This window comes from Pteropus medius, unplaced genomic scaffold (assembly GCF_902729225.1).
Source record: "Pteropus medius unplaced genomic scaffold, Ma_sr-lr_union100, whole genome shotgun sequence".
Lineage (NCBI taxonomy): Eukaryota > Metazoa > Chordata > Mammalia > Chiroptera > Pteropodidae > Pteropus > Pteropus medius.
Window position 1 is genome coordinate 2,124,511 of NW_024349797.1, and position 14,954 is coordinate 2,139,464.

The 14,954-nt window shown below is 42.0% G+C and overlaps 2 protein-coding genes across 2 annotated transcripts in view; one reads left to right on the forward strand and one right to left on the reverse strand.

Annotated features, from left to right (window-relative positions):
• Positions 1–9,061: 9,061 nt before the first annotated feature.
• Positions 9,062–11,526, forward strand: RIOX1 (ribosomal oxygenase 1). The gene has a single exon (XM_039883735.1). The coding sequence runs from the start codon at positions 9,106–9,108 to the stop codon at positions 11,050–11,052; it is 1,947 nt and encodes a 648-aa protein (XP_039739669.1). The 5' UTR covers positions 9,062–9,105; the 3' UTR covers positions 11,053–11,526.
• A 1,011-nt stretch (positions 11,527–12,537) lies between these two features.
• HEATR4 (HEAT repeat containing 4) overlaps positions 12,538–14,954 on the reverse strand; it is a 39,525-nt gene continuing 37,108 nt past the window's right edge. The window contains exons 12-14 of the mRNA XM_039883738.1: positions 14,316–14,505; positions 13,568–13,646; positions 12,538–12,795 (exon numbers count right to left, since the gene is read on the reverse strand). Of these exons, the coding sequence (XP_039739672.1) occupies positions 12,571–12,795; positions 13,568–13,646; positions 14,316–14,505 (494 nt within the window). The 3' untranslated portion in view covers positions 12,538–12,570. The remainder of the gene's footprint in view (positions 12,796–13,567; positions 13,647–14,315; positions 14,506–14,954) is intronic.

A 14,954-nucleotide genomic window follows, 5' to 3' on the forward strand; every position in this document is an offset into this window, starting at 1 on the left:
CATGTTTTCAAGGTTCAGCCATTATGGCATGTATCAGCACTTCATTTCTTTTTATTGACAAATAATATTCTATTGTATGGAAAACCAAATTTTTCCACTTTTTGCTATTATGAATAATGCTGCTATGAACATTCACGTCAACTTGGATTTTTGACATTATTTCAAAATTTAGTCAGTGTAATTTTTCTGTGTTAAAAGCAGTAAGTTAAATACATTAAAAATCTACCATAATTTTTAAAAATTCAGTTTTGGCATTTCATTTTTAAAATATAGCTGGGGGCTCAAAAAAGGCAGTGTCCAGCTCATTCTTGATCTCTGAGAGGCTCTGATGCTGCCTTCAAAAAATGAGCCAATTTTATCCAACTAGACAACAAACTCTTCAAAGTCAAAAAACCATCTTGTACTTCCTGGTATATCCACGATAACTAAATAGAAGCATTTGGTGAATATTTGCTGACAGTATAGATTATCAAGAAATGATAAGGTAGGGTGGGAAAATCGAGTGATAACCAAGAGGAGGTTATGGGAGGGGAGAGAATATATTCTAACACAGATGCTTTCCTTCTGAACCACACTTCTCACTTTGCTATTGGTCTAGTCAAGAAAATTTCTGTTGATGTAGTTCACTAATGGATGCTAATATAAGTAAAATATGTCAACCACTGAAGACATGACTCATGGTTGAAAATGGAAAAGTTCTCTAGATCTTGACCAAACAGAAGCTTCCTTTTATCACAGGAAAAGGAGCAGTCACTGTCTAATCAACCAGTGGAATTAACGAATGTGGCAGGAGAGGAAAGATGAAAAAAAGGAGTGACAGAGACAACTGAGACATCCTTTGTGAGAAGACAATCTCCTACAAATGCCTCAGTCAAGAAGACAGGCAAGGCTTTTTATAAAGGATTTGTAAATCTCCTGGAGTATTTTGTCATTATAACATTTTGTTAGTATGAATGGATTAGGTAAAGACAATGGATGCCCAGCTTCTTTATTGTGAAGTAACAAGTGAACCAGTTTGGAAATAGGAGGGCAAAGGGAACTGGCAGGGACTACCCAAGCTCGTTCCATCTTCCAGCTTTTGTCTCCTGTCCTTCCCCTCATCTGGAAGGTCTTTGCTCCTCCCTTCTGCCTAAGTCTTATGCAGTATGAGATTCTAACAAGTTCTGTGCTTCCATGACTACTCCAGAGTCCCCCTTCCCCTGGACCCCTACACTCCTGTGGGCAGCATAGGTGAGCAGGCTGACGGTGCCAAGGTTCAGCCAAGTGGGCAATATACGAAACAGATTGTCTTTGAAAGGTTCTTAATGCTGATGGTCTAAAGGACCCTCTTTCTGGCCTCATTGACTGACTGAAGGGTTCAGTTCAGCTCTTGTTCTTGCCAGCAATGCAGAGTGCATAATAAAGTCCTTTCACTACAAAATGACAAAGTCAAAGGGAGGGGCCAAGAAAGTACTCGTACAGAATTAATGTCTTGAATGTCTCAAAGTGGCCAGATCCTCAGGTTTGACAGATGTGGAAATAACTTTGGTATATGTGATGGTGCTTTTTGGATTATTATATCACTTGGATGGAATGTGTAATTTAATAAATAAAAACATGGGTTACATTGAGGCAGGAAAAGGGAAGATTTTCCGTTATGCAGTTAATTGATATTCCCCAGAGTTCTATTTTCCCTGTTTCCATAGCTGCTAGGGGTTCATAAAATTGTTTGTCATATTTCTGATGATAACAGTGCCATTGAAACAGAGGATGTGATTAGAGGAAGAAAAAGGGAAAGATTCACATTGCTTATTTTCATCATTGAATGTCCCCAAGATTTTAGGATGTAAACAACAACTAATAATTGGGAAAAGAAAACTGGATTCACATTACTTTGAATTCTGGGTCTCTCTTCTTTCATGGCAATTTTTTAGGTATCAAGTGCTTTTACAGAATCCCATCTTATGACACATACAGTATGTAATTCTTCATGATGCCTAAATTGTTTAAGCATTCAGTACATCAAGGTTCATGAGAATTGCTAACTGACCTTGTGAAACTGCAGCAATGCTTCCCAGGGATATAAGTGTTTGTATCCACCTACACAGTATGAGGAGGAAAATGACTATGCTGTCTTGATTTTCTTAAACAGTCCAGTGACATGGCTTCCTCATTGCCCGTGAGCTACATTTAAAAAACCTGCTCCAGAATAACACTAGACTTGTGGATTTAAAAAAGGCACCTAAGCTGTTTCTTTTCTAGACAAATGGGAGTCTACTTTGGGTTTCAGAAAGTTCTTTATATAGCTTCCAAAAGATGCTGGGTCTTTTGATATTTCTATGCTAGTAAAACTTGGAACTCTGACTTATATGTAGTATATGATTTTTCTGGGGTATGGAAAAATATGCTCTATCACCTAATGTGATTTTAACCTTCTGTGTAAATGGTGCACTTTCAAAAACCAAGTCTACTGTTAAATAGACATTTTTTTATAAACATGACAAAGAGGTTACACAACATCAATTAAAGAGACAAAATGTGACTGGGTTAACTGCTGCTTGTGTCTTGGAGAAGGGCTCATCCTAGGAATCACTTTTCTTACCAGGGAAAGAGAACATGACCCTGGAAAAAAACTTCTGAGTATTTACCCAGCTAGAGCTCTGGGCTGTCAGGTCCAAATGGTCCCATTGCAATTCTCTTTTCCCGGGGGACACGTAGATCTTTGACAAGCGATGCGTGACCTTTGCTTCGTGTGTTTAGGCCGAGGATTGGACTCTGTGACCAAGGATTTGGTGTGCGTGGCATCACGGGCTGCAGAGAAATATTAACACATGAGTACATATGCCAAATATGTGGTATCATGTGAAAGACAGACCCAAAGAGAAAGCCTCTTCAGCTATTGTTTATCAGAACAGCTCTATGAACTACCATAATAAATAAGAAAATAGAATCTATGTGTTCAAGATCTGCCTCTTTTGACCCCAGTCAGGAACCGAATGTGGAGAATAAACTTGAATTGTCTATCCAAGAAGGCTCAGGCATCTATATGGTGATCTTTTGGGTTACCCTCTGTTTTCTATGCCTTTATTATTATGCAGAATTAGCAGCAACTATGGGACACTCTTGAGGCTATGACTAAAGAGCCTTATTATACACAGGATGTGTTGAGGAGGTGGATTAACTCAGGGTGAATAGGCCCTGGAGACACAGCGCTGCTCTATTTCAGCCCCAAAAACCATTGTAGTGATGGCCAGGATTGAGCTTGTACCTAGGTTTAAGACAGGTTAAAGCATCCTCAGGAGTCTAAATAGTTCTGATATCAATACAGGTTTCTGTACTTACTCTACGGAACAATAATAGAGATATCCTCATCCCCACATGAATCCTCAACTTTGGGCAAAAGTACAAATGGGAGCCCAGTTATCATGTCTAAATATTTAAATGTTATATATCAATCTAACAAACTGTTAAGTAAAATACCTTCTATCACCTACCTTGACTAGGAGATCAGGCTTGAATTTGGAATTTTTAGATTCTTTGGAGTTCCTTACGAGAACACAGAGGCATAGGAAAGCCAACCCGCCGTCCACCCATCTCTTTCTATTCCACACTGTGAGGTCCTCACATATACATACTTGGAAACCTCAGACTGCATATCCAAGCTCTGTTCATATACACCTGCAAATAACTACCCGTTGGCCACCCATTGAGCTTGCAATGCTGGCCACCCTAGGGAAGACAGACCAGTCCACTCAAGCCCTAAAAATGGGCAGGGAATTCCAGAGTCTTGGGTACCCAGAGTGAGTGGTCTATAAGGCAAGGTATGTGCTATAGTATGGCATGGCCATTTGGCCCTACGGATGCCTTGCTCTATGTGGAGATGTGTGGCCAGAGGTCAGAGCTGAGTCTTCCGAAGCTGAGGTCCCATGGAAGGGGTCTAGCCTGCTCCAGTGAGTCACTGGTTAGGTTGCCTTGCAGGAAATTTATTGTCCTTAGTGTCCATTAAACTGGTGATATGACATAAAGGTACAGGGCCACAGGTCGATAAGAATATGTCTTGTTGCACCCAACACTGAAGTATATTGGTAGTGGAGGAAAAACAAGGTTTGAAATATACAGGGCCGGAAGACAGTTCATGGAAAATTCTTCTAATTATCATATGTATAAAATGATAAAAGAAGGATTTAGTTCTCGCTTAATGTCTAATCAAAAAAGTTCTCTCCTAATAATGCAGCATATAAACACACAATATATTTTTCTTTTTTGATAGGAATAAAGCGAAATAGAATATATCAGAATTGTGTATCTATAGGAAGCAATTCTGTAGTGGTATGACAAACAGTGAGTTTTTCTTGTGTATATATCTTCTTCCTCTGTTAAATAAATAGGAAAATTTTTTATTATGATGTCTAATGAATTTAACGGGATTATTTCTGATTTTTACACTTGATTACTCTTCAATTAACCTCAGAAGCCTAATACCAGAATTTTACATATACCCAATCACACATTTGCAGAATACCATGCCTCTTATATTTCTTATTTCAAAAATAACATAATTTCAGCTACATATTATATTGCATTATCGCTAGTTAAATAATAAGATCTGAACTATTATTTATTACCTTGTTTTTCATTACTTTAAAAAAAAGGATAAATCAATTATAATGGACCATTTCATTTTATTTTTGACTTTCAAGATGTATTCCTCTATCAATTCTTTTTATTATATTCTTTGATTATACTTGAAATGAAAAATGAAGTCAGATAAACAGTAAGTCTGATCATCACATAAATGTTTGTAGCAGCTTTATTCATAATTACCAAAAACTAGAAGCAACCAAGATGTCCTTCAATAGGTGAATGGAAAAACAAACTGTGATACATTTATAAAATGGAATAGTATTCAAAGATAAAAAATGAGCTATCAAGCCACAAAAAAAAATGGGCGAACCTCCTTAAATACATATTGCTATAGGAAAGAGCCAGCCTGAAAAGGCTACATAATGTATGCTTTTAGTTTTATGCCATTCTGGAAATAGAAAGCTATAGACATTAAAAAAAAAAAAAAAATCAGTGATAATCTTAATGTCAAGTTTCTTCGATTTTTTAAAAAACAGAACTATAATGATTTAAAAAAAGAACAGAAGAGCAAGGCAAGCAATGACTAGAGGAAGAGGAAAAATGAGATGAGTTAAGGATAGTGAAATCTGTGGTTTAAAAAACACAATATTTGTAATTGCACAAGTGATACATGTTTGATGTAGAAAACCCAGAACATAAATTTTAGCAAAGAAGAAGAAAATAGAAATAACCTGGAATCCCACCATCCAAAGATGTTAAAGTTTGCAGTGTAAAGACTCCCAAACTTCTGTCAGTAGTATGTATGAATGGAATGTATCTATGAATAGATAGACATACACATAGACACACACATACATATCCCCCAAATGAGATCCTACTGTAATATTTATTTTGTCTGCTTTTTTCCCCTGTCATGATATATTAAGACCATTATTCCATGTCATTAAATTATGTTTCTGAAAATAGTTATTAATAGCTGCTTTTGTAGTGAGAACTAAATACAGTCACAGGAAAAGTGATGAAATTAAAGATAAGTCAGTCTCCAAAAGGTGCCTCCCAGTCACAAGGGAAACTACAGGACAGCCAGCAACAATATTCTCTGAGGAAATCACTATATGTTGAGGAAAGAAAAGGATGAGGTCACAGGAAAGACTGGGAGGAGGAGATATTTGTACAGGATTTGGAAAACATAAACTCACAGCCCTCCTTTAGCAGCACACTGTCCCTCAGCTTTGAAAGCAGAGCAGCCCACCTCATCCCCTCAGTTCACTGAAGAATGTGTGTGCTGTATATTGAAAACCATTCTTTGAAAAGACAATTAAAGATCCTATTGTCAAACTTCACCTGCCTTTTTCTTCAGCATTTCCCCAGAGGATCTGATAACAGGACCTCGCCAACACACACACAGCTATGTATCAATTAGGAAGAGGGCGCCCCCTCTGCTGTCCCTTCCTCCAGACACGGCAGCCCTAGACTAGGCACAGGCTGTAGAAGGAAAACATCAGTGTTTCAGCCCCTAGTCTGTCCTTGGCCAGATAACTGTGCAGGGCAGTACCTCACACAATGGCTTTGTCTGATTCACTTAAACTTCCACAGGGCAAATGCAAAAAAAATCTAATCTCCACATCCCATGCTGTCATTCTGCACAATTAAAGAACTTTTCTGCCTCCCCCACTCCTGTTCCTCTCTAAGGTATGCCAGTGGCACACAAGTCATCATATAAGTCATATAGGGCTTTGCTCCACAATAGTAAGCTATTATTACAGCTACCATTTTTGAAGTGTTTAGTTCTGTACCAGAAACTGTGCTAAGTGTCTTACATACATAATTTTATCCTCATAACAACTCTATGAAGAAGTAGGTTCAATTTTTATTCTCATTTTACCAATGAGATTACTGAGACCTGAGAAAATAACTTGACTGAGCTAAGGCCACATATAACGAGTGGGAGGGACTCAATTCTGGTTGGTCTGCGTCCCAATAAACATTTCCTGTCCACCTTCTGTGTGAAAAGCAGTGTGCTAAAAGCAGGAGGAAAAGGCATAAGGAAATCCTTTCCTTGAAGGATCTTGTAGTCTAGGAATTTTAGGAAGGAATATTTCAAGTACATAATATACCAATACAGACACAATGTGCTTAATTCATGTGAAAGGGTCAAAGTTATCTTGTGATTAGAAAGATGGGAGAGCCTTTGGGGAAGAAATGAGATATGAAATGGACTTTAACAAGGGTTTTGACAAAAGATGATTCGGAGACAGCATTTAGGGGAACAGCATAAGTAAATGTATGGAGGAAAACACAGGTAAGGAACAGTAAATACTCTAACCTGTAGAAGTAATGTTTAGGGGAGTTGTGGCTGATAAGGCTATAACACTGTGTGTCTTCAGTACCTAGCTAAAGGGCTTAGATTGGTCAATGGGGAACACTTGGGTTTTGAGTAAGTTAATGGCATGTTTGAGACCACAGCTTGAGAAAATTAATGTTGTAGCTACCTATGGCATGAATTGGCATAGGGAAAGATTAAAGTTAAAGAGACTAGTTGGGAGGTACTTGTAATTGTGAACGAAAACGGGCTATGTAATAAACTTGATAAGCTATCAGGGGTCCACATGGAAGGCCTGATAAGCTCAGTGGCCAAAAGTAACCACACATGATGGTCTGATCATAAATTCCTAACTGGCCAGGCTATCGTGGGTAGTCACATCCTAGGCCTATAGCTACCTCAGCAAAGGTCAATCTTTACCTTAAATGAGCTCTCTCCATATGCATCTAGGATAACATATCTTTGAAATGTCAGAGTAATATTCTTTTCCAGACCCCTTGAAGGCACAACTGCCAGCACCAGAGCACACGATCATCAGAGCAGGAGACCACGGAACCCCTCAGTGTTATCTTGTTCCCTGCATACCATCTCTCTGTACTGTAAATTTTAATTACTAACTATCCTGTATCTATCAATGTAAGAGAAATGTTTCTCTATTTTGCTTTTTATCCAATCCTAGAGATTTCTGCTTTGCTTTCTCCCACCTTTTTAATCTACCACCAATGGATTTCATATAACCTTCCTTACCTCTTCGCCTTTGACTCTAATGTATAAAATAAGTTGCAAAACTGCCATTCTCCAGAGCATTTTCTCAATCTGTTGAGATCTAGCTTCCAGGCATGTCCTAAAATTTGGCTCAAATAAACTCTTATAAAATTTTTCTGTAGGCTAGACGTTCTTTCGTCAACATAACAAGGGTTTCTCAGCCTCACCAGTGACATTTTGGTTTCAACAACGACCTGCTGGAGGGTCAGGGGTGTTCTTTGCATTGTCGCTGTTTAGAAGCATCTCTGGGCTCTATCCACTAGATGTTATAAGATCTCCCCCCACCCCATAACCAGCGTTCCCTGGGGAGGCGAAATCGCCCCTAGTTAATGACCACTGTAATAGACCATATGAGAAATAAAAGAAGGTGGATTTGACACATGGGTAGGGATAAAATCTAAAAGATTTGGCAAGTGTTTGGATAGAAGTGTGACTGAGGAAGAGGAATAAAAGTTCAAACAGAACCACAGAAAAGACCCTAGAGGTCGTGCTCTCTGATGTGCTCGTTATTGCTTGCAACATGGTGAACTTTTTTGGATGGAGTTTGGTAAAAACCTATTTATAATCATAAAAATTATCCTGCCCTTTGACTCAGCAATTTCATTCTTAGGACTTTACCTTAAATTATTCAAATGAAGAAAGTAATCGCTATGTACAAAACAATAGTTACATGGAGACAGTGACCATGTTGTTCTTAACAATTACAACTCCTTGCCTTCCACTGTGCCTGTTAAATGAGAGATCTACATTTAAGAGGTCGATTTAAGATTCAGAGGTGACAAGAAGATTCTGGAGAGAGAAGCTGTGGCTAATGAAACAAAATCCCAGAGGGCGTGGGAAGGGCAGATACAAAGAATGCAAGTAGAAAAGTTCTTAAGTTCTTTTTCAGAGAGAAGGCAACGACTGTGAGAATTTAAAAAGGAGAATGTACAAAGAGAAGTTAAGCGGAGGAACTTACATAGGGCGGCAATCAATGATGTCATCTGCAGAGTAAAGAGGACCTGGCGGACCCAAGGTTTGAACGAAATCTCGAAGTTTGCCTGAAGGTATTCCTTGAAAACAAGATTTATGCACTTTCCCTGCAAAGCTGCTGGGGAACATGCTGTTCATAAAAGAGGACGTCCTGGGGAACCCAGAGACTAGAAGGAATGAAGAGTTAAATAGCCAACTTTCTTTCTTTTGAAGCCCCCGGCAACTTGATTTTTAAATGTCCTCTAAATATGGAATCTTCGTTAATTTGGCAGGGGCTCCGCCGCCCTAGGCTGAAACCACACATTCAAACTAAGGTACCATTTGCTCACCAGCAGAGCGGACCGCGCAGGGTGGAAGAATGGTAGGCGTGGCCAATCCAGAGCAAGCTGGAGGCCCGCCCCCTTCCCAGAGTACACCGCAGCCACCGCGGGCGTGAGCCTCTTTCTCTCTTGTTCCCGCCGGGTTCCGAGGAAGGTCAGACTATGGATGGGCTTCGAGGTAGTGCAGGGCTGTTAAGGCGCGGGAGGTTGAGACGCCGGCGACCGCCGCAGCCACACAGCGGGTCGGTGCTGGCTCTGCCTTTGAGGCCCAGGAAGATCCGAAGGCAGCTGAGGAGAAGTGTTGCGTCCCGCATGGCCGCGCTGAGGGCCCAGACGCTGCCAAGCGAGGACTCGGAGGACTCGAGGGTGGAGTTGACAGTGGGCGATCCCCGGGACCCGCTGCCTGTTGGGGCAGCGGCCGCTCCGGATGGGGCCCGGCGAGAGCCATACGGTCACCTCGGTCCTGCAGAGCTGCTGGAGGCCTCCCCCGCGGCCCGCTCCCTGCAGACCCCGCCGGCGCGTTTGGTGGAGGCTCAGACCCCGCCGGCGCGCCTGGTGCCCGCGTCGGCGCCGCCCCCGCGCCTCGTGGAGATGCCCGCCGCACCAGCCCGCGTGGTGGAGACCTCGGCCCTGCTGTGTTCTGCCCAGCACTTGGCGGCCGCCCCACCGTCCGTGGCCCCTCCGATGCTCTCGGGGCCGCAAGTGGATAGCACTGGAGGAGAGCTGACCTGGGACTCTCCGCTGCAGCGCGTCTTGGCAGAGCTGAACCGCATTCCCAGTAGCCGGCGGCGGGCGGCGCGCCTCTTTGAGTGGCTCATCTCGCCTATGCCACCAGATCATTTCTACCGGCGCCTGTGGGAGCGGGAGGCGGTGCTAGTGCGGCGGCAGGACCACACCTACTACCAGGGTCTCTTTTCTACCGCTGACCTGGACTCCATGCTGCGCAACGAGGAGGTTCAGTTTGGGCAGCACCTGGACGCGGCGCGCTACGTTAGTGGGCGGCGCGAAACCTTGAACCCGCCCGGCCGTGCCCTACCGGCTGCGGCGTGGTCCCTGTACCAGGCCGGCTGCTCCCTACGCCTCCTTTGCCCGCAGGCTTTCTCTACCACCGTGTGGCAGTTTTTGGCTGTGCTCCAGGAGCAGTTTGGAAGCATGGCCGGCTCCAACGTTTACCTCACACCCCCCAACTCGCAGGGCTTTGCCCCCCACTACGACGACATCGAGGCTTTTGTGCTGCAGCTGGAAGGTAGGAAACTCTGGCGTGTCTACCGACCCCGGGTCTCGACTGAGGAACTGGCCCTGACATCTAGCCCCAACTTCAGCCAGGACGACCTCGGTGAGCCGGTGCTACAGACCGTGCTGGAACCTGGAGATTTGCTCTATTTTCCTCGGGGCTTCATTCACCAAGCCGAATGCCAGGATGGAATGCATTCTCTGCACCTCACCTTGTCCACATACCAGCGCAATACGTGGGGTGACTTCCTGGAGGCTGTATTGCCTCTGGCAGTGCAGGCTGCAATGGAAGAAAATGTGGAATTTCGTAGGGGTCTGCCCCGAGACTTCATGGACTACATGGGGGCCCAGCATTCGGATTCTAAGGATCCGCGAAGAACCGCTTTCATGGAGAAGGTGCGGGTCTTGGTTGCCCGCTTGGGACATTTTGCCCCTGTCGATGCTGTGGCTGACCAGCGAGCCAAAGACTTCATCCACGATTCTCTGCCTCCCGTGTTGACTGATAGGGAGAGGGCACTAAGTGTTTATGGACTCCCAATTCGCTGGGAGGCTGGAGAACCTGTAAACGTGGGGGCGCAGTTGACAACAGAAACAGAAGTGCACATGCTTCAGGATGGAATAGCTCGGCTGGTGGGTGAGGGAGGCCATTTGTTTCTCTATTATACAGTGGAAAACTCCCGTGTTTATCATCTGGAAGAGCCCAAGTGCTTGGAGATATACCCCCAGCAAGCTGATGCCATGGAACTCTTGCTCCGCTCCTACCCAGAGTTTGTTAAAGTAGGAGACCTGCCCTGTGACAGTGTGGAGGACCAGCTTTCCTTGGCAACTATGTTATATGATAAGGGGCTGTTGCTCACCAAGATGCCTCTTACCTGAACTAGTTTCTTGACGGGAACAAGACAGTAGTGAGTCATACCACCACCTCCTTTTTGGGGGAGGGGGGAAGGGAACTCATATTCTTACCTTGACAACCATCAATGTGCTCACATTTACCTTTATGACTGCTTCAATGTCACAAATCTCAGATGGTCTTCTAGGAACCACCACCTCATCTAGGCACAAAAGTAAAAGCAGAAGTTGGAGGTGGATAAAAGGAGCTATTTCTGCAGAAATAACCTTGATCTCTGATCATTTCGAGTACCAACTTCATCATTACCCTCCGGCTTCAGTGTACTGTGTAGCACTTGCTATGTCATTCTGCTTGAGACATTAGAAGTTTTTATTTGGAGTTTGCATTCTTCATTTGAGTTCTCTTTCATCAGTTTGGGGGGAGGGTTGGGGTCAGTATCCCGTTTGTTATTGTGAGTTTGTATGAATGTTAGAAAAGTCATTAAAGTGCCAAAGAATGTTTTCCTTTTCTAAGGCTAGATTATTATGTAGCATGGTTGGTTGAAAGAATGTGGGAAAGGGGAGGAAGATAGGGAAAATCTATAATGGCTGAGGTAAAAGGTAACTTGGAGTAGTTGTAGGATTGAGGCCAATTCTGTAACTTTGAGAGTAATTTATTCATTTTTAATCATGGTATTTGAACCCCAAACAGTACAATTGTCTGTTTTGAAGAGTATATTATGTTTTTGCTCAGTGCTTGCTTGCATCAGTGGCTGGTACTGCTCCCGAAGAGGCAGCATGTCTTTTAGTTGTGCTATCATAGGCCTCAGTCAACCAGCTTGTAGCAAGCTGACCATGAGGGAAGGCTGTTGTTCAAGTCACTTTCCACTCTCATTTTTTTCTGGCAGTTGGAAGAAACTTCCCCCTATCTGGCAAGTGAATATTCTCATGATTGGTGGAAAAGAGCCTGGTGTACCAGAGAGAGCACTGGACTTGGAACCAGAAGACCTGGGTTTGGGGTGGTGGCTGGTAGGCAGCTGGCTGAATGACCTGAGGCTGCTGCTACACCTGGGCACACAGATTTTGTAAGTATATATTGGTACAGCTTCATGTCTGCACCCCATCATTTAGGTTTATCTGGAACTTTTAAGATCCTATAACCATAACTGATAGGTTCACTTACATAAGGTTGAGAATTTTGTAAAGTCTTTTAAAGTTGCAAAACCATAGGCATACATAAAATAAAAATGATGGCTCTCCCTCCAACCCCACTTTCCAGAGGTAACCACTATTAAAAATTAAGCCTACAAGGCTTTTGGGGGGTACTTTTTGTTTTGTTTTAAACTTACGTTTTTCTAATAGGCATTTTTTTTGACCTTTCAAATAGTTCAAATTGAGCTGCCTTCGTCAATTTTTTTTTAAGGGACAAATAGCAAATAAAAGCTGGCGGGGGTAGGGGGGCAGGAAAAAAAAAGTAAGAGGAGGACTGAGAGGATGGCGGTGAAGAAGGAAAGGGGATACCCTTTCCTAGCTCTCATCCTACATGGCTCACAACTAAGTCCCAAATCATCCAGATCCTGGAAAAGGCTTGTTAAAAGTTAAGACACAAGACTCACCCCTAGAAAACCTACCCTGAAAAGTTTCTTGAAGAAAAGTATGGAGTTTCAATGGTTTTTGCCCTTCTTTGGGTTGCAAGTAAACATGTTTAGCTTCCTTTTTCAATTTTCTTACGACCGTCTCAATCTTGAATATTTTCTGCGTCAGCAAGTCCTTTTGGTTTAGTGTTTGAATCTAGATCAGAACAAATGATTTTGAAAAAAACAACTGCATTAGGTTGCAAATCATGAAAAAGCATTAATAAAGTAACACTGCATCATGCTTATTACTATTAGGTGGCACATAAATGCCTGAGAGCATTATTCTCTTGTGATATTGGTTGGACATTTACACCTATTAATGAAAATTTTACTTTAGCTTTTTGTGCATGATGAAAGGAATCTGCTAAGAAATGCTTGGTGTGAAGCTGGTGTTGAGAATTATATGAAGAAAGAATCCTGCATTTTTAAAGTCTTTTTCCCTCGATTCCTAAATTTCCTCCAACAGCTTCGAAAAATTAGAACCACCTGTTCAGCTAGAGTGTTCTTTTGGTGAAAGAGCGCAGATTAAGAATTAAGGAAAGTTCAGAAGGAAAAAGAAAACCTAGAATGCTAGCTCCAATTTCTCATTCCTTCATTATGCTATCTACAAAAAAGAAAGATGTTGGGTTTAGGGGATAGTGGGGAGAAAATAGGAAGGGAAGGAAACTTTCAGAAACAACAAACCCTGGTTTTGAGGGCTACTTGATAAAAATAGGATTTTTGTTTTGTCTTTTTACTAATAAGATTTTATAATCCTATCTTGCACAGATTTTTGTATCTTCGAACAGTATGATATCTGTGTCTAGGATTGTAGAAAGTATTTTTGTGATGGGGAAAGAATATATACATGCTTAGTAGGAAGAAAGTGTCTGAAGAACTCTTGAGAGCCCTGAATTTTCTCTTGAAAACAGCTTGCACTTATCTACCCTGTTCTTTATCTCCTGAAGCATTTCTTGGTTTCCTTCCTTTTCTAAGTTGAGTATCTTCATTGCCTGGTGAATTTCCCTAGAAAATAAGAAGGATTTCTTAGGTGGTTCTTCTTATCTTTAAAAAAAGCAGGGGGTAGAAAATATAGGATTGGAATCAAACAAGAATCCTAAATTTTAATCCTTACTATGTGGTTTTGCTGAGCCTTATGTGCAAAAATGGTATGATGCTTAGCTTATAGGGATGTTGTGTAGTTTTTGAGATGATATATTTGAAGGTACTAATAGGTACCATTTATTGAACACTTTTATGGCCAATAGTGAACTTGTCATCTCATCACCACAAACACATAAGATATATGAAATTTGATATATGAAAAATACGGGCTCAGGGAGTTTAAGTAACTTATTCAGGCTCACATAGCTAGTTCAAGCCTGAGCTGGGAATCAAACCCTGGTTGTTTGTTCTCAGAGTAGGCACTTGATAAATATTAGTTGAATAAATAGAATAACTTAAAACCACCTGGGATGGCGAATAGATGTATGAATAATATGAGCTTGACTTTCAATCTAATTTAGGTCAGCTTTTCTGTTACCCACATGAGCAAGTAGATGAATGTACAGGTGAGCCCATGCTTTTAACAGCCATAGGCAGTCTGGAAAAGCAGGGGTATATTCTGTTAACAGGGATGGGAGGAGAGTTGGCAGTACAAGAGGTTGTGGAAGGAACCAGAGGTTTAGTCCTTACTTTAGAACAGCATCATGGTTTTCTATGAGCAACACGTCTAGGAAGGTGTCCCGGACCCGGTCCCCTTGAAGTTTGAGGGCTAGGATGCTACGGCAAGCTTCTAGTCGAACACCTGGTGACTTTTCATAGTGGACAGCCCAGAGCAGGAGGTCTGTCAGCTGGGGACTCACTTGGCCAATTTGTCCTAAAGCTGCAGAGATTAGAGGACAGCATGTTCCACTGTCACTTAAAACCGAGCTGTCATCCAGAAATGGCCTTATTAATAAATAAGGTGCAGGCAGCTAGCTACCTGCTATATTAATTATTGTAAATGCTAAACTATTTTTTTTTTATCTTCCTTTTGGGATGCTAACCATCATTAGAATTTCAGGAAGGGGTCTGAGAAGGACATTGTCTCCAAAGGATTCCTAGAAAGGTGATCCATCCTATCCTTGCCCATGTGAGAATATACTAATTTACTAATTAACATATGTTGTAATGAGATATGGGACAGATAACTCAGAAGACCACTCTAGTTAAGGCAGGGTGATGGGGCAAAGAGGCATAATTACTTCACAGGTTTACCTAGGGCTGATTTTGCTAGAGACCTGCCAAAGACTATCAGAGAAACAATGCCAAAGATTCTTGGAAAGGACCTAG